Source organism: Moschus berezovskii, chromosome 20 (genome assembly GCF_049115385.1).
Source record: "Moschus berezovskii isolate FMDL1 chromosome 20, NW_MosBer_1.0, whole genome shotgun sequence".
In the NCBI taxonomy this organism is placed as follows: Eukaryota; Metazoa; Chordata; class Mammalia; order Artiodactyla; family Moschidae; genus Moschus; species Moschus berezovskii.
This window is the reverse complement of record NC_142479.1, coordinates 39,288,356-39,308,020: the sequence shown is the minus strand read 5'-3', so window position 1 is coordinate 39,308,020 and position 19,665 is coordinate 39,288,356. Positions and strand designations below refer to the sequence as shown.

The following is a 19,665-nucleotide window of genomic DNA, read 5'->3' as shown; positions in this document are numbered from 1 at the left end:
GTCTATACTTTTGAGTGCTTTATAGTTTTGCTTTTTAGACGTCACCCTCACTCCATCTGGAATTTATTCTGTGTGGTCTGAGTTCAGGACATTCTAATTCCTGACACAACTTTCCTACAGCTGAGCCCCTGCCTCTAGCAAAATTGTCTCCATCCACAAACAGAGCTATTCAATTCCATTCTTTCCAGCTCACTGGCTTCCTCCAGTTCATTCCACAAAGGAGTTTGATTCACCCATAGCCCTCCCTCCTCCCTGGTCCCTCCTGCTTCCACTCTTAGTCCTCCGCCCCAGTCAGTTCTTCACAGAACAATCAAAGTAGTCATTTTTTTAAATGTAAATTTGATATCACTCTTCTGCTTATAAATTCTCCAATAGCTTCCTATTGAAAACAGAATGAAATCCGGATTCCTTACCATGATTTACAGTATCCCACCTGGCCTGCCCCACCTCATGCGTCTCCAGTAATGGTTTAATAATACTCTCCTTCTCACCACTAAATCCCAGCCACCCTGGTCACTTTTCAGCTTCCAGGGCACACCCTCCCTCAGGCCCTTTGCACTTACTCTTTCTTCTGCCTGAAAAGCTCTTGTCCGAGAGCCTAGGGCCTAGGAGACTGGCTGCCTCTCATTATTCGGGTAATATCATCTCAGGCCTTTCCAGACCCTGACACCACCCCATCTAAAGAAGCCTCACCTCATTCACTATCCATCGCGTAACACCGTTTCACTTTATTCAAGGCACTTGCCCTCAACTGAATTATCTTGTTCATTTATTCGTGTTTATTGTCTGTCTTCCCTGCCCCTTCTCAAAGAAAGGGCTCTAGATTCTAGAAGATCGGGTCCTCGACTTTTCCAGGTCTGTAGCCCCAGTGTCTGATCTACCTACTGTGTAGCAAGTACTCAATTAATATTTTTTATCAGGGGGAGGGAAAATAATTGGGGGGCTTGACTTCTCATCCAAACTTGTAAAGGCCTCTTAGCATTCGTGTCATCTCATTTAACGTTGGTGACTGCGGTGTGGAGCCAATCACCCCCCTTCTCTCCCTCCTGCTCACCCTCCAGCCCCTCCTGTTGCCAGGCCCCCAGCTCGGACACAGCACTAAGCTTGCTGACCCCCTAGGAAAATTTAACTCTGGCTAGCCGAGGTCACACAGAGTCGGACACGACTGGAGTGACTTAGCAGCAGCAGCAGCAGCAGCAGCAGCCGAGGCTGGACCCTGCACTGCCTTGGCGCCACTAACCCATCCAGTCTCCTTGGGCAGGAGAAGTGCTAAGTTTCCATGGCTATCATCAAGCCCCGCCCGCGACGCGGGAGGGAGGAGCAGTGGGAGGGCAACTGCACTCTCTTGATGGTGCGCAGTGGGCAGGCGCTGTCCCCGGAGAGGGGCCACCCCCGTGCATCGCGGAGGCAGGCGCGCTGCGCAGGCGCAAACCTCAGTACAAAAGGCCTGCGCCGCCTCCACCTAGGCGCTCAGACCGCGTTCGGGTGGCAGCCGGGGAGGACTTCCCCGATTTGGGAGGAAAAAGCCGGAGGAGGGAAAGGTGGGGGAGGGAAGGAGGCGGGGAAATGAAAAGGGGTGAAAGGAGCTCTCCTCCGCCTTTCCGGAGATTTTTCCGTCTCCCAAAAAGAAAAAAAAGAGGAAGGGAAAGGAAAAGGTTTCGGGGGAAGAAGAAGAAAAAGGGAAACCGAGGGTCAAGGGCTGAGAGTGGAAGACCCTCGCGCCCAGGCACAGGTGAGATCTCCGGGCAGTCTGCTGACCGTGACTGAAGGTGGGAGAGGAGGGGAGGCGAGGGGGTCAGTGGGGAGGAGAACCAGGGTCGGGGAAGCAGGGAACTGGCTGAGTTCCGGGGTTAAGGCCAGGCCGGATGTGTTGGAAGAAGGCCTGCACTACTCTCTCTGCTGAACTTGGCAAGCGGGACTTCCTGTTTCCCCAGAAACGCTCTTACATAAGGCTCTGGACAAATGAGAAAGAGACAGCCAGAGCGCCCCACCACTGTAGGACTCCTGCCTGGACCCTGGGACGCAGCTTCCCGTGTTCCTGGGCCCTACTGTTCCACTTCCTGACCCTGAGCCCCCACATCGCGCCTGCTTCCCTGCCCACCCCCCCCCCGGTTCCCCCCTCCCTGCACCAAGTCCCAGCCCAGGCTGGTGCCAGCACCTGCTGCAGGTGCCCAGGCTGTCAAGAGGATGGGCCGCTGCTCCTCCCAGCCCAGGGATTCCCCACAGGAGGAAGCCCGCCTCCTAGGTAAATCAGGCCACTTCTGCTGGACCTTGGGCAGAGAATTGATTTTATTTTTCCTGGCAGTTTGCCTTTTGATTCTCTCCTGCCTGGGGCTTCAAGGCACGTAGGTGTCCGTGCCCAAGCCTGGATGTCGTCCTGGAATTCCAGGTGACCGTCTCCCCCAACCCCCCACCTCCCAGACCCTCGCTTTCATTGGCCCTCAGCCACCCTGAGGATAATCCCCTAAGCCCCAATAAAGAGAGCAACCATGACTCATTCTCTTTAATATCCACTTATCAACATTTAGTCCCAATAATAATAAAAATAATATCTGTTTTAAAAATCCACAGGGAATTGCAGGGGAGGAGCCTGTCCTGGTCTCTGACCCCTCACATTCGGGAACTCCTGGCCTAGGCCCAGTGTCTCTGGCATCCGGCCCCTCTTAGTGCCTGAAGAGGGGGTATGGAGGACCCATCATCACCCAGAGTACAGTAAACACAGTGTCCTGGGGGGCTGCAGCCAGGGTTGGGGAGCTAGTGAGGGGGAGAGCTGGAGGTGGGGAGAGCGGTTAGAGAGGCTGGGAATATTTGTGTGGCATGGACATCACGTGAGCCCTGGCAGCCTTCGGGGGGAGAGGCTGGTCTGGGGGAGGAGCAGCTCAGGGTGGGGCAGAGGGGACAGGGGTGCTCAGAGAGCGGCCATGGGGACAAGCCACCGGGAGATCGGGGCCCTTCAGTGAACTTGGAAGAGTCCAAAGTAGGTGAGGAAGGGGGCAGCCTTGAGTTGGGTCTGGGGGAGGGTGCGGATCCGCAGGGAGGACCCTCGCCGCAGGCGCAAGAGCCCTGACACCTGGCAGAGACGGAGCTGGGGCCCGGGGGAACTGGCCGCAGTGGCCGAGAATTCCTCCAGGCAGCGCAGGGCCAGCGTGTCATCCACCAGCAAGTCCAGCTTCAGGTAGATAGTCTTCCCCTCATCAAAGTGCACCTGGCGGGGCAGGGGAGGGCGGAGTCTAGGCCTGCTGGCCCTTGGCTTCATCCAGGTGTCCTTAGGGCCCAAGGCTCCTCTCAGCCCAACTCCACGCTCCCCCCCACCTTTAACTTGCCCCAGCCCCGAAGCCCAGCCCTTCTCCTTCAGTCCCGGCTTTACCTGTGGAGCCAGGTGGGGCTTACCTGACAGTAAAGGTAGTACAGCCCAGCCCGGGTGACCGTGAATTGCCCGGTCTGGCAGTCATAGCGCAGGGGGTTGGAGCTGTTGATTTTGGCCTCCTCCCAGCCACTCACCGTCCCGTCCACACCTGAATGTGGGTGTTCAGAGACAGGGGGAAATCGCTCTATAGAACTCTCTCACACTGGCCAGTGAGTCCCTGCGTTGATAAAGCTTTGGGCCCACTTTACCCAGAAGGTATCTGGGAGGCCCGGGGCAAGGAAGGAGACTCGGCCTAGGGAGCTGGGAGTGTGATAGGAAGTTAGGTGAAGAAACCTGACACAGAGGACTAGAACAATAGCAAGTTCTCACCAGCTGCTTCTGGGGAGAGGAGTAGGACTCAAGAAGCATGGGGGCTTTTATAGGTGGTGTCTGCACCATTTGCTCTTTTACTTGGAGAAGGTATGGATGCATTACTTGAATCATGTATTACTTGGGTTATTAAAATTAATGAAAAGGGAAAAAGATAAAAGCAAAAAATTAAAAATAGTAAAATGGCCCCAAATCTCCATCCATTAATGAATGGATAAGGGAAATTGTGTTAAGTCCATACAATGGGATGTTATTCAGCCATAAAAAGAAATGGAGTACTTGTAAGGCTGGATCCCGGTGGCCATCTTGGCTTCTCCTTCTCCTGTTCCTTTCCCGCCGGCGGGAAAAAGTCCCGCCAGACTCTGACTATTGTACTTCCTCATTCCTTCCCCCGCCACTGGAAAGTCTGTGATGTAACAGCTCTTGACCAAAATCAACCCCCAACCCAAGCGACCATCCCAGTCTCGCCACCTCAACTAACTGACCTATGAGAGACCACCATTCCAAACCTTGCCTTATTTGGAAAAATTTCGCTGCTCCTTACTGTGAAGCTATAAGTTGCTCTTTGTCTTTGTTCGGGCTCCGACTTCCTCGACCTCGCTCCGTTCGGTCCAGAGCACCTCGCCATTAAAGCCTGTTGCACCGCTTACCTGGTGTCTGAGTTATTTTTACCTAACATTATCGAGCCGTTTTGACCTTACATTTGGCGCCCAACGTGGGGCTCAAGATGAGGGCCCATCCCGCCAGTCGCGGGGCTTGTGGCCCCCTCGGGTCCAACCTGCGCCCGGCCAGGCTGCTTGATCACCTCGATAGGACCGCTTAACCGTCTGGCAGCATACAGGGTAAGTCCCTCGGCTCAGATCTTGGGGCAGGCCTCCCCTTTGGCGATCGGTCCTAGGGTGTTTTGGGCATTGAAATCATTGCTGCGTTTGAACTCCTCCTCCCACAGGCCAGGCCTGCTCCTCGGCGCCAGTCAATTCGGAGACGTCCGTCTTGACTGCAGTGGCCCTTCCCCTTCCCCACTGGGGCGTTGATTCTCTCAGGGACACCTGACTGACTCGACCCCTTAGCATATTCTGCCGTTCGCCATGGGAACGGCCGCCTCCAAGGCTGACTGGGCTTGGTCAACTCCATTAGAGTGCCTCCTGCTGCTGCTACTGCTGCTAAGTCACTTCAGTCATGTCCGACTCTGTGTGACCCCATAGACGGAAGCCCACCAGGCTCCCCCTTCCCTGGGATTCTCCAGGCAAGAACACTGGAGTGGGTGGGTTGCCATTTCCTCCAATGTGTGGAAGTGAAAAGTGAAAGTAAAGTTGCTCAGTCGTGTCTGACCCTTAGCGACCCCACGGACTGCAGCCTACCAGGCTCCTCCATCCATGGGATTTTCTAGGCAAGAGTACTGGAGTGGCTTGCCATTGCCTTCTCCGACCAACCTCAAAACCCTACACCTTTCCCGAGAAATCCGTCCTAATGGTTGACCTCTCTGTGCTCTGAGGCTTGGCCTCAATATCCTCTGGACAATGGCTCACAGTGGCCACCAATGGGGACTTTCGATTTTGATATCCTCTGTGATTTAGATAATTACTGTTGAAAGACGGGAAAGTGGTCTGAGGTGCCCTATGTACAGGCTTTTTGGCTGCTGCGCTCCCGCCCCACCCTCTGTACTAACTGTTCCCCCTCCCAAATCCTTCTAACCATGACCCTTCCTGACCCCTTGCCACCAACCAGAACATCATCCACAGCGACTGAGGAAACCTCCGCCCTTGCGGTTCCTCCAGAGGACCTGACGGCACCCCCACCCTGCACCTCCACTCCTGTTACTCCCTCGACTTCCTCCTCCCCCGCCTCACCAACCCCTCCTTCACTGCCTTCTCCACGACTTTCTCACTCAAGAGATGATCCCCCAGAAGTTCACTTGGGGGCTCCCTCTGTCCCGTCACTATACCCGCCCCTTCCTAAACTCCTTCCCCCTTCTGACCTGTCAGCTCACACACGGTCTCAAACCGCACCTAACCCAACACCCCAAACATCGTCGGCCTCCTTGTGCCCTCTCCTGCAAGTGGCCGGCCCGGAAAGCTTGGCCTATGTCCATGTACCATTCTCCCTCCAGGATCTCTCCCACATCGAACAAAAACTGGGCTCTTACTCAGCCAATCCTTCCAATTATATAAAAAACTTTACCCAACTATCCCGGTCTTATGCCCTCACCTGGCAGGACGTCTTTGTGATCCTGGGGTCCACCACAACACCGGAAGAAAGGCAGGCCATCTGGGCGGCGGCCAAAACGGTAGCCGATCAACACCATCTGGCAAATCTGGCAGATCCCGCCCAACCCCCTGGGGCAGCTGCCATCCCAAATGTCAATCCAGACTGGGACTATCAGGAGGGACAACGGGGAAAGTCCAACGTCCGGTACACGTTAGAATGTTTACTGGTGGGGATGGAAAATACTTCTCTCAAGGTTATTAACGTGTTAAAGCTAGATGAGGTAACCCAGGGCCCTGATGAAAACCCTGCCGCCTTCCTCAATAGACTGACCGAAGCTTTTACCACTTACACCCGAATTGCCCCTGACTCTCCAGTAGGGGTCGCCACCCTGGCTAATCGTTTTATATCTCAGTCAGTTCCAGACATCAGAAAAAAGCTGTCCAAGGCTGAGGACGGGCCTCAGACTCCTCTCCGAGACCTGGTAAAAATGGCCTTTAAAGTATATAATGCTCAGGAAGAAGTAGCTGAAGCCAGCCGCAAGGCAAGGCTTAAACAAAAGGCCGAACTGCAGGCCAACCTCCTTGAAAGGCACACCCAGGCACTGGTTGGCACACCCAGGCCCTGCGGCCGGCCACGGGACAAAAGGTGGGTCCCCAGAAGCCACCACCGGGAGCCTGCTTCAAATGCAGCCATGAAGGTCATTGGGCCCGACAATGCCCAAATCCCCGGCCTCCAACTAAGCCATGCCCTCGCTGCAGGCAGAGGGGACATTGGGCGAGCGACTGTCCCCAGGCAGCTCAGGTCTCAACCCCATCGGGCCGGGGCTTGGGTTCCCGGAAGGACGCCCCACCCTCGTCTCCCACCTTGGAGCTCCTCTCCTTCGACGAAGATTGATGATGCCCAGACTCGGTGACCCTCATAACCCAAGCCGAGCCCAGGGTAATGCTTCAAGTGGCAGGTAAGCCTATCAATTTCCTGATAGATATGGGGGCTACTTTGTTCTTCCCTCTTACGGGGGCACTCTAATTCCTTCCCAGATCTCGGTGGTAGGTATAGATGGCAAGCCCTCACAGCCTCTGCAAACGGGACCACAGCCTTGTCAGATTGACCGGCACCTGTTCACACATTCCTTCCTGATAGTTCCTTCATGTCCTACTGCACTATTAGGACGAGCCATTCTAGCTAAATTCAAAGCCACCATACATCTGCCCTCCTCACTCCCTTACTCCCCCACCCTACCTCTACTCCTCATTTGTGCCTCTGAATCTCCCCTTATAGACCCCACAATATGGGACACCGAGGTCCCCATGGTGGCTGCCCACCATACCCCCATCCTAATCAAGATAAAAGATCCCTCACATTACCCACACCGCCCCCAGTTCCCCATTTCTCGAGTTCACTTATGTGGCCTCAAACCCATCGTAGACTGCCTCTTGGGCCAGGGGCTTTTGGTTCCCACAGCATCACCCTGCAACACACCAATCCTTCCAGTACGTAAGGCCTCAGGCAATTACCGCCTGGTCCAAGACCTCCGGTTGATAACCGTAATCCCTGCCCATCTGGTAGTGCCTAACCCTTACACCCAGCTCTCTAACATCCTGCCTAATACGACCCACTTTATAGTCATCGACCTCAAAGATGCTTTCTTCACTATCCCTCTCCACTCAGACTGTCAATTCCTTTTTGCTTTCACATGGACCGATCCCGAGACTCAACAGTCCTCTCAGCTCACTTGGACTGTCCTCCCACAGGGGTTTAGAGACAGTCCCCACTTCTTTGGCCAGGCCCTAGCTCAAGACCTGGCCTCTTGTCCTCTGGCCCCCAGCGTCCTCCTACAATATGTAGATGACCTCCTTCTCTGTAGCCCCTCACAAACCCTTTTTCAGACTCATACGACAGTCCTTCATTTTCTCAGCTCCAGGGGGTACCGGGCTTCCAGACAAAAGGCTCAACTGACACAGCCCTCCGTAAACTACCTAGGCCTGAAGATCATCCCAACCACTCTCGACAGGCTGAGCCTGCTTCGGGAGCTCTCTCCCCCATCCAATGGGGAACAGATACTATCTTTTCTGGGACTAACTGGAGTCTTCCGCCACTGGGTACCTAACTATGCTACTCTGGCCTGACCTCTCTGCTGCTGCTGCTGCTGCTAAGTCACTTCAGTCGTGTCCGACTGTGTGTGACCCCATAGACAGAAGCCCACCAGGCTCCCCCGTCCCTGGGATTCTCCAGGCAAGAACACTGGAGTGGGTTGCCATTTCCTTCTCCAATGTGTGAAAGTGAAGTCGCTCAGTCATGTCCGACCCTTAGCGACCCCACGGACTTCTGCCTACCAGGCTCCTCCGTCCATGGGATTTTCTAGACAAGAGTACTGGAGTGGCTTGCCACTGCCTTCTCCCCGACCTCTCTACCTAGCTGCAAAAGATACTCCCACGGGGCCGCTTTCCTCAGAAACAGAAGTCCGCAAAGCTTTCAACAGTCTCCATTTGGCCCTACCGTCCTCTTCTCCTCTATTTCTGCCTAACCCTAATCTTCCCTACCACCTATATTCAGACGAGATAAAAGGGATAGCATTTGGGGCCCTCATGCAGCCGGCAGGTCCACAGATGCTTCCAGTGGCATACATTTCCAAACAGCTTGACCCCACCGCCCGGAGATGGTTTCCTTGCCTGCGGGCCTTGGCTGCAGCGGCTTCTCTTTATTCCGATGCAAGGAAGCTCACCCTCGACCAGACTTTAACCATCTACTCCCCACACCGCCTGACCGACCTCTTAGCTTCTAGATTCTTATCAGACCTCAGCGAATCCCGGCTTCAACAGTTCTACCTGACCTTCCTTGATAACCCTCAGGTCACCCTGGGTCGCAGTCCTCCACTAAACCCCTTATCGTCCCTTCCTGCGCTCCCTGTCTCCTCCTCTGTCAGCAATACTGAACCCCATTCCTGCCCAGAAATCTTAGAGACCCTCACTCAGTTCAGTTCAGTTCAGTTCAGTCGCTCAGTCGTGTCCGACTCTCTGCGACCCCATGAACCACAGCACGCCAGGCCTCCCTGTCCATCACCAACTCCCGGAGTTCACTCAAACTCACGTCCACAGAGTCGGTGATGCCATCCAGCCATCTCATTCTCGGTCGTCCCCTTCTCCTCCCGCCTCCAACCTTTCCCAGCATCAGAGTCTTTTCCAGTGAGTCAACTCTCCGCCACCTAATCTCTTTGCCTCACCGTTGACAAACCCCGATAACACGCTGTTTGTAGATGGCAGCTCCAAACGGGGGTCTAATGGCTGTCGAACGGCCGCTTACACCATAGTCACAACCACCGATGTGATTGAAGCTCATCGGCTGCCAGAAGGGACCACCTCCCAAAAGGCGGAACTGATAGCCCTTACCCGAGCTCTGCTTCTGTCGGCAGGAAAGCGAGTTAACATTTACACCGACTCCAAGTATGCCTTCCTGATCGCCCACTCACATTCCACGATCTGGAAAGAGAGGGGCTTTCTCACTACCAAAGGTTCCCCGGTCACTAACGCCCCACTTATTGCTAAACTCCTAAAGGCCATCTCATACCCTACCCAGGTCGCTGTCATACACAGCAAAGGCCATCAGACATCACATGACACTGTGTCCCTAGGCAACAACAAGGCCGACCAGGTGGCCAAGCAACTAACCTTTGACCAGGTGTCCTCACCTATCCTATTTCTCAAAACTTCCCTCACTCCTCACTACTCTGCTGATGAGGCCAAAACCCTCCTCTCACAAGAGGGTTCCTCCAGACATCCTTCTGGTTGGATCATGCTTCACAATAAGCTGGTCCTGCCAGAAAAACAAGCACTAGAAATAATCACAGATATCCACAACTCTTTACATATTGGGCCCCGAGCCCTCCTAACCTTCCTCAGCCCCCTTTTTTCTCCACTACATCTCCAACCCACCATCAGGTCAGCACACAACCGGTACCTCATTTGCGCCAAAGCCTCTCCCCAAGGGGGACTCAGACCACCCCATAAGACTCACCAGCTAAGGGGGCACATCCCAGGACAAGACTGGCAGGTTGACTTTACTCACATGCCACGCCACAAGGCCTATTGATACCTTTTGGTTTTTATCGATACATTTTCAGGATGGGTGGAAGCATTTCCAACAGCCAAAGAGACAGCCGGCATCGTTGCTGACACAATACTCAACCACATCATCCCGAGGTTTGGCCTGCCTAACTCCATTCAATCTGACAATGGCCTGGCCTTTGTCTCCCAGGTAACTCAACAAGTTGCTAAATCATTAAATATCTACTGGCACCTACATGTCCCATACAGGCCTCAATCATCGGGCAAGGTTGAACGGACCAACGGCATTCTCAAGGCCCACCTGGCGAGATTGTCCTCCGAGTTACACCTCTCGTGGGTTGACCTTCTGCCGGCAGCACTCACACGCATCCAAACAACTCCCCACTCCAAGACGGGCCTCGTGCCATTTGAGCTGCTGTACGGGAAACTTCAACCCCTATACTGACACTCAGATCAACTTTTACACCTTGGTTCTCCTCTGCCTAATATCCTAGTCAGCCATGTTCGCTCTGCGGCTTCTTCCAATTAATCTGGCTCAAGTGCTCCTGATTCTGACTACACTGCTAACTGTATGTACTGCCAACCCTGCCAACCCCCACCAACCCTTTAATCTCACCTGGATGATAAAAGACACCTCAACGGGTGAAATTTTGGTCCAAAAGTCAAATATAACCCCTGAAAATATCTGGTTCCCAGAATTAGGATTTGACCTATTCGATTTGCTCCCAGACCAGAGTGCTTGGGGGGCACGACATAATTACTTCTATGTGTGTCCTGGGAAATACTCCGGGAGGGGTTCCTCTGATAGAGACTGGAGGAAACAATGTGGGGGAGCCAATGACTACTTTTGTAAATCTTCATCCTGCATGAGTACAGGGGATATTTACTGGGACCCCCCAGTCAAAGACGATCTTATCCAGATCACTCGACATGATACTAAAGACAGCTACTATAATGGCTGGAGGGTAAAAACTTGCCCAAAACAAGCCAAATATGGGTGTAACCCCGTTAAAATCACGTTTACTTCTCAGGGCCAACAAGACTGAACATGGGAAACAGGCAAAACCTGGGGATTAAAAACCTATGATCACAACCCTGGAGGCTTATTCACTATCCTCCTCAAGAAAGAACCCCCTTATCAGTAGACGACCAGAGGCATGGGGGTCCTAGTCCCTACCGCAGCACCCATAGCTCACTCACCAGGCCAAAACCTAACTGGGCCTCCATCACCCACCACAGTGACCGTTGCCCCCGCCAGGTCCTCCTCATTCCAAAACTACCCGATCCGGGACCTCGTTGTCAAAACCTTTGAAGCCCTCAATGCTTCCCGACCTAATCTCACTAGAGAATGCTGGCTCTGCCTAGATGCACACCCACCCTTCTATTCAGGGATAGCCATAACTGACAACCACACTGTGGTCAACCAAACTCAATGCCCATGGGGACAACAGGGAAAAATCTCACTCCAACAGGTAACGGGAGCAGGCACATGTGTTATATCTCCAGAAGCTTGAGCCCCTGCGGGGTTGTGAATCAATACCCTTTTGGTGTCCAACGGCTCTTACTATTCTGTCCCCACTTGGTGGGCTTGCTCAACAGGTCTTGCCCCCTGTATTCATGGCACTGTTATAAATTCTGGAAAAGGCTACTGTGTGATGGTCCAGCTGTTTCCTAAGATGACCTATTATGAAGAGACTCAAATGGAACTGGCGTTTTCCCCTCTCCCGCCTAGGACTAGGCGAGCTATCGGAGGAGCCGCAGTTCTCTTGTGGGACTGGGCATAGCCGGGGCTACAAGGGTAGGAACCTCAGCCCTGATCCTACAAGACAGAAATTACAGAATCCTCCAGTCAGCCATTGACTCAGACCTCAAAAATCTAGAACAGTCCCTGACTAAATTAGAAGAATCTCTAAATTCCCTAGTGGAGGTAACCCTACAAAACAGACGAGGGCTTGATCTCCTCTTTATGCAACAAGGGGGCCTCTGTGCAGCTTTGGGAGAACAATGCTGTTTTTATGTTAACCATTCTGGAGTCATTAAAGACTCCATGGCTTTGTTGAGACGCCGTATTAAAGAAAGAGAACCCAAAGAGAGCGGACGGTATGAACAATTGTTCAACCGGTTCCCTTGGTTGACTAATCTCAGCCTTGGCGGGCCCACTCGTCCTCTTCCTCCTCTTGCTAACAATTGGGTCCTGCATCATCAACAAGTTGACCTGCTTTGTTAGAGAATGGGTAAATTCAGTTCAACTTATGGTCCTGAGGTCTCAGAACCAGCCTATGCAATTAACAGAGACCCAGGATTGGGTCTAAGTAAGCTACAAGTATTCTTGCCTGGAAAACCCAATGGGCGGAGGAGCCTGGTAGGCTACAGTCCATGGGGTCGCAAAGAGTTGGATACGACTGAGCGACTTCACTCATTCACTCAAGCTACAAGTAGTGGGGGGTTGAGGAGCCCGAATGACAGCGACACCATGACAGGCCTCAGAATCAAAACCATACTAACAGGCCTAAGTTTCTTTTTCCTGGATATGATCTAACAGTTGCTAGAAAATATTCCCTTTTGGACTTCGGTCCTGTCCTGGATAGAGGGGGATTGGTAGAAATCTGTTTTGATTATTCTTGTAGTCATTTTACTCATATTGCTCTTCGGCCCATGTATCATCTGCAATGCATAGTTCAACGGCTGCAAAAGATGACCCGAGCTGCCACCAGATGGATGATGATGATAGCCACCTATTCCAGACTCCCGCCTAAAACCCTGAAAACCCCTGGGGGGGACACCGGGGCTCGGCCATGACCCAAAAAACCCCAAGACGCCCCTTTCTAGCAGGAAGTAGCCAGAGACGACAACGTCGCCCCCTGTTCTATTCAAAGGGTCGGAATGTAAGGCCGGACCCCGGTGGCCATCTTGGCTTCTCCTTCTCTTCCTTTCCCGCCGGCGGGAAAAAGTCCCGCCAGACTCTGACTATTGTACTTACTCATTCCTTCCCCGCTGCTGAAAAGTCTCTGATGTAACAGCTCTTGACAGAAATCAAACCCACCTCCTAACCTCCCGAGCGACCAACCTGGTCTCACCACCTTGACTAACTGACCTATGAGAGACCACCATTCCAAACCTTGCCTTATTCGGAAAAATTTCGCTGCTCCTTACTGTGAAGCTATGTAAGTTGCTCTTTGTCTTTGTTTGGGCGCCGACTTCCTCGACCTCGCTTTGTTGGGTCCGGGAATCCCGCCGGGGAGCGGCTCGCCATTAAAGCCTGTTGCACCGTTTACCTGGTGTCTGAGTTATTTTTACCTAACATTATCGAGCTGTTTTGACCTTACAGTACTAATGCATGCTACAATGTGGAGGAAACTTGAAAACACTATGCTAAGTGAAAGAAGCTAGTCAGAAAGGATCACATGTTCTATGAATGTCCACGTGGCGCAATGGTAAAGAATCTGCATGCCCGTGAAGGAGACTCAAGAGATGGGGTTCGATCCCTGGGTCTGGAAGATCCCCTGGAGTTGAAAATGGCAACCCACACCAGTATTCTTGCCTGGAGAATCTCATGGACAGAGGAGCCTGGAAGGCTGCAGTCCATGGGGTCGCAAAGAGTCAGACATGGCTAAGCCACTGAACACGCATGCACATGAAATTTCCAAATAAACAAATACATAGAGACAAAAAGTAGATTAGCGGATGCTTAGGGCTGGAGGGGATCAGGGAAATAGTGTGGTGGGTGAAGTGTACAGGGTTTCTTTTTGAGGTAATGAAAACTCTCTAAAATTACTGTAGTGATGGTCATACGATTCTGTGACTATACTAAAAGCTTAACTGTACATTTTAAAAAGGTGAACTGTATAGTATGTGAATTATATCTCAATAAAGCCGTCAATAACAACAAAACTAGACTAAAGGTAATTACAAATTGTAAAGAAGACAATCCAATGACAAAGCAGGGTCTCAAGTGACTTCCCAGTCCTCCATGAGCCTCCTGTTTCCCTCTCAGATATAATCTCACACATTCCTCCAAATCACAAGACTCCAGGCCCTCAGGCCCACTTTCTGTTCCTACCAGGCACTAAGCTCACTGTTTCCACAGGGTTTTTACTGCTCTCCCCCACCCCAGGATTCCTCCCTCCCTTCAGTCAGTCTGGTCGCTCTGAGTGACCTCCCCAGGCCTCCCAGTCTGAAATATTAATAGCTAGTCTCCATTAAACTCTCCTCCACTCACTGCATCTCTCTCACAGCAGTCACCAAGGACAGAAATCATCTTTATTTCCGTCTGTGATAGTTTGGGGTCTGCCTCCCCCAAGGAGCAGGGGAGTTGGTCTGATTACTGCACCCCAGGCCCTGCAGCTGGGCCTGCTCTGAGCAGACACCAAGCACATGCTGGTGGGAAGAAAACAGAGGGGAGGAAGAGGCTGTAGAGACAGCTGTCTCTTGTTTGGATCCACAGGCTGCTCTCCAGGGCTTCCTGCACCTCATCTCAGTAGCCTGAGAAGCTTCCTTCCCGGCACCCCCATCCTCTGCCTGTCCCGGGGCACTGTCCTGGTTCCTTTCTCAAGAACATAATGCTCACAGGGCATTTTCATCCCAACCTATGGGTTGCCTTTCGCAAGACTCCAATCTGAGTCTCCAGCTTTGCCCGAGCCTGCCTCTCCTGACACTGCTACCTGCCTGCGGTTAGAGTAACCTCCCCATGCTCCCCACTTCAAACTCACCTAGACCAAAACTGAGCTTGCCCCCCTGACCCCAAATTTGCTTGACTATCTGCATTCCACAGTGGGCTCCTGGTTCTACCTCTTATCAAGCACCCAAGCCTCTCTCTCCTTCACCAGGTTTATCCACTGATCACCGGTTCCTAGCAAGCCTGCTACCTAAGTACTGTCTCCCTCAACTGTGTGTGTGGACTCAGCCATTTCTCACTGGGACTCTTTTCAGGCTCCTTCCTCTTTAGGCTCCCTGTTTCCACCTGGAGTAAACTGCCTTGTCCAGTTTACTCGCCGCACTACACAGAAGCACAGAGTGATGTTTCTCAAATGCAGACGCGAGACTGTCTTCCTGCTTTGACTTCAGAATGACCTCCAGACTCCAACTGTGACCTGGCTCTGTATGCTTCTCCAGCCTCATCCCATCCTGCTCTTGTGGATCTATCTCCTCAACCACATTGAGCCGCTTGCTCCCCATCCTCTAGCCTCGTCAGACTCTTGGCAAATTCTGGGCTTTTGTACAAGTGGCCCTGCCCCTCTGTCCATCTTATACTCACTTGGGGAAGAGCCCATGCCTCCTTGAGGAAGAGTCCCTGATTCCATTGTAAAGTTGTCTTCCTCTGTACTGGCCATGTGTCTCTTGCTACTTTCATTATTATTCTTATCATACCACATTGTAATTTGCAAATTTATCTGCTTGCCTCCTCTCCTCGACAGCAGTTCCTTGCAAATAGGTCTGGATATTACTCAGTGTGGGCGCCTAGCTGGGTCCATACAAACAGTAGCATCTCAGCTCATGTGTGCTGAGTCACCGAATGAGTAAACGTCCGGGTAACTGCTGAAATAATGGTCCAGACAGAGGGGAGGAAGGCTGGCCTGACGCGTGGAGAGTAGGGGGAGAAGGGGAAAGGGCATTCCTGGCTGGGGAAGTAGTTGGAGCTCGTTGCGGCTAAGGGCATGGTGTGCCTGAGACCATGGTATCACTAAATTTCATTCTTTACTGCCTGGCCATCATCCTTTTTTCCCTACTAGGCTTGCTTTTTGCTGTCCCTGCTGCCCATCTCCCTCGATCTCCAGAGGAGCCCGAAGTCATCAGGTAAGGGCTACCTGATGTCCTCCCACCCAAACCACAGACCGGCTTGTTCTCATGGTCACCACTGACCCTCTTAGGGAGATGAGGTGACACGTCCCGTCCCTTTCTTCCTTCTGGAGTCCACCCCCTCCCTCCTTCTCGGATGCTGCCTGCAGGTTCCCCCACCCCTGCACTGGCAATCCCCTCTCATGCAATGTCTGGCACACAAGCACAGCTAAGTGGATTCAAATCCCGGCCCCACCTCTTAGCATCATCGTGACCTGGACAGGTTACCATCATCTCTATCTGTAAAAAGGAGATGACTGGATTCTCTTCCCTTTAGGCCTCTTTCAAGGATTAGGTGAGATTAAACACTGAATAGAAATGGCAACCCAGTCCAGTGTTCTTGCCTGGAGAATCCCAGGGACGGCGGAGCCTGGTGGGCTGCCGTCTATGGGGTCACACAGAGTCGGACACAACTGAAGCGACTTAGCAGCAGCAGGTATTAGGTATGATTTGGGCAGTACCGCTTAAGGACTGAACTTTTCCTGGATTCACATCCTTGTCTACCTCCTGGCCCATTTCTCTGCTTCTGTCACAGAGAAACTTCTGGAGAGGATCGTCACTGTCGCTGATTCCTATTTCCGATTTTCTCTTAACCCAGTCCACACTGGCTTCCAACCTAACCACACCAGACACCACCCTTTGACTTTGAATGTTATTAAATGCAGCAGTCATTTCTCTGTTCTCATCTCATGTGACCACTCAGCTGCATTCAACATAGACAGCCACATCCTCCTTCTTGAAACTATGTCTTCTCTGAGACTCCAGGACACTGCCCTCCCTGGGTTTCTTCCCCTCTCTCTGGCTGCTTCTCAGTCTCTGCTGGATTCTCCTACTCTGCTCCAAGAGCCTCAGGGCTTTCCTTGTGGGGCCCCCTTCCCTCGTGGGTGTCTCATCCAGTCCTGTAGCTTTAAATACCATCCATCTGGTGATGACTCTACACACCCTGCCCAGACCTGAGCCACTCACCAAGTCCAGCTAACTATTTGTGAAACTCACTTGTTTATTATTATTTATCCACTTATTATTAGCTCTCAAATTTAATTATTAATTTACATGCCCTCCCAACCTATTCCCTTCCTGGTTAACATCACTTTAATGAAAGACATCATTATTCTCAAAGATGCCCACGTTAAAAATCTAGAAGTCATTCCTTCCCTCGCCTCCCTTATCCTGCTCCAGCAAGTCCTTCTCTTCAAACTACACACTGAATCCATTTACTTCTCTCCATCTCAGTGCCAACCCTAGACTAAGTCACTCTCATGTCTTGCTTCCTGGCCCGTCACATGGAAGGGAATTCCAGATGAAGGAACAGTATGTCCAAAATCCAGAAGAAGCCCATTGGTGGGGAGGGGGTGTCAGCCAACAAGTGTGGAGAGGGCATAAGGATGTGCCAGGAAAAGAGGTTGAGACCAGAGCATGGAGAGGCTGGAAGCCAAGCAGAAAAGCAATAGGAGAATGAGAGACAGGCTTAAGGAGGCTGAACTTGGCCACACAGGTGGGACACAGTAGGGGTGGGGAAAGTCTAGAATGGGGAAGGAGCTGGAGACCGAGTTTGAGGTTCTGAGGTCATGGTGCTGAGGTGGGGGTGGGGTGGGGATGGAAAAGAAGATCAGAGACTGGAAATATTCAGAGAAAAATGATCAGAGCACGAAAACTCTTGGAATATGAGGGGGAAAGAAGAGGGGAAAAAAATCAAAGATGCTTCTTGGAGATGAGCAAGGGCTGAAGGAGAAGTCTGGCTGGTGGTTGGGTGGGGGGATCTGCCTGGTCTCTGAAAGGGGAAGGGGTCTCCCTGGGGTCCCATGTCTGAGTCACGGAGAAAGTCCAGTTTTGGGAGCCAAGAGAAGCGAGCCTGACGCATTTTCTTGAACTGGATTTTGGAGTTTCTGATGTTGAAGGTGGGGATGCAGGTGGGAAGTCAAGGTTTTGGAGGGGGTCCCTTGTCCAGAAGGCTAGGGCTGTGAGGGTAAAAGAAGAGCTCAGAGGTGGGGTGGGATCTCACCTGCCTGTGCTCCGTCTTGTCCTGGTCGTGGGTGAACTGTAAGACACAGGAAAGGGGTGGTGAGCCCTGCCCTGCGCCTCAGCCACCCCATCTCCCTGGGCATGGCTCCCCATCACCCACCTTCATAGTGGGCTGCAACTGCTCTGCGCGCCTGTGGTTTCTGGTCTTTAGATGCTGAGGATCAAGGAAAGACAGATGGGCAAAGCATTCCCCATGTCTGGGGGGTGGGTGGCCAGGAGCTACTCTCTCAGCCCCGTTCCCCCCAGTACCCTGGCATCCTTATCTATTCAGTCTCCTGGTCTTAGAACTTCAGGCCTTATCTTCCTCCACAGGTACAGCCACTGATAATTTATCATCCAAAGTGGGATGCTTCTGAGCGCAAGAGGGGATTATTAATCATCACATTGAGCCCACAGCTGTAAGCCTGCAAGCCTGGATACATGGTCACAGGGTCACCGCAGTCATAAGTCTTTGCTTTTGGGGGTTCGGGCCTCTGATTCCCCTACCTTGACTTCATCAGGAGCTCTCCTAACTCCTGGCCACCTGCCTTCATATTCAGGGTGGGGTCTGAGTGAGAAGCAGGTCTATGCAATGGAAGGAGCTTCAGAGAGAGGGTCAGAATTCTAGGTTTGAGTCTGTGACTCTGAACCCCCCCTTTTCCTCTCCGTGCCTCAGTTTCTCTACCCATAAGCAAAGATAATGGGTTTTGCTCTGCCTGCTTTTCAGGGCTGTTATGATGGACAAAACCGATAGTCTAGAAGCCACCATGATACTATGATTCCCAAGGTTGGGATAAAGGGCTGCTCACCATTTCTGCGAGCCCGAACCAGTTTCAGGAAAGGAACAGCATCCTGGCTTTCCTCGGGCTGGGCGTTCAGGTCCTAAGGGCGTTAAGGGTAGAGCTAAACCAGGATCTCACCAGGGACTCCAGGAGATACAAACTAAGACTGACAGGGGGCCTGTCACAAGAGGCCCAGTCAGGAAGAGGACCAGTCAGCAAGAGGACCGAGTGCCTCAGCCAAGAGCAGCCAAGGAGGCAAGTTCTTGGGGTCAGGGCTCAGCCCTCACCACTCTCCCCAAGTCTAGCCACATCCCCCTAGTCCGCTCCTCTCAACCAGCAATTGGTACATCACACACACACACACACATGCCCACACCCAGTCAGTGTGCACAATGAGTACACACCCTGCACACACAGCCAGCATCCCTCTTCCATAGCAGGCTCCTGCATCTCACACTCCCACGTCCCCCACGGCCAATAAACACTTCGTACTTGAGTGACACCAAGGGGGCACAAACCCCTTACACACAGTTGTCACTCTCTCATGTAACCCAGGCATGAGAGGGCTGATGCACACACACCCCACACACATGGCTAGCACAAGCGAGGCACACACTTCCCATGCCCAGCAACCATGTAGCCAGCACCCACCCCCCACTCACCAGCGGGTCCGGGTCTTCCTCTGCCACCAGGTCCCTCTGGGAAGGCTCCTGCTGGGAAGGAGGCAGCGTTACCCTGTCCTTCTCCACCTGACTTCTCACCCTCCTCCTTCCTGGCCCCTTTTCCCACCAGCCCCATCAGATGTTCGGCACAGTCCCAGGGAGGGGTGTGTATCCGGGCCTCACCTGGACAAACAGCGATGCCCCGCTCCCCAGGCTGACCACGGCCCACAGGAGGCCGAGGCAGGTCAGCACCAGGCCCAGGCCCAGCACGAGCGGGGCCAGCAGGGCGGTTCCCGGCTCCCCCCGGAGCTCCCTCCGCATCTGGATCCGACTGGTGGCCATGGGGCAGGGGCTGTGCCTGCCTCACCGGCCCCCCATCC

The 19,665-nt window shown here is 52.8% G+C and overlaps 1 protein-coding gene across 2 annotated transcripts; it reads right to left on the bottom strand.

The window, feature by feature from the left end:
* Positions 1 to 2,953: 2,953 nt before the first annotated feature.
* Positions 2,954 to 19,642, bottom strand: LOC129542964 (tumor necrosis factor ligand superfamily member 12-like). 2 transcript variants are annotated; one of them, XM_055405800.2, is made up of 7 exons: positions 19,469 to 19,642; positions 19,286 to 19,336; positions 18,651 to 18,723; positions 17,963 to 18,016; positions 17,843 to 17,878; positions 3,391 to 3,515; positions 2,954 to 3,205 (listed from the first exon to the last, which is right to left on the bottom strand). In XM_055405800.2, exons 1-7 carry the CDS (start codon positions 19,625 to 19,627, stop codon positions 2,954 to 2,956), a joined length of 750 nt encoding a protein of 249 aa, XP_055261775.2. In that variant the 5' UTR covers positions 19,628 to 19,642. The 2 variants fall into 2 exon arrangements, with proteins under 2 accessions (XP_055261775.2, XP_055261776.2); XM_055405801.2 differs by having other exon boundaries at positions 19,286 to 19,333.
* Between the last annotated feature and the right edge of the window lie 23 nt (positions 19,643 to 19,665).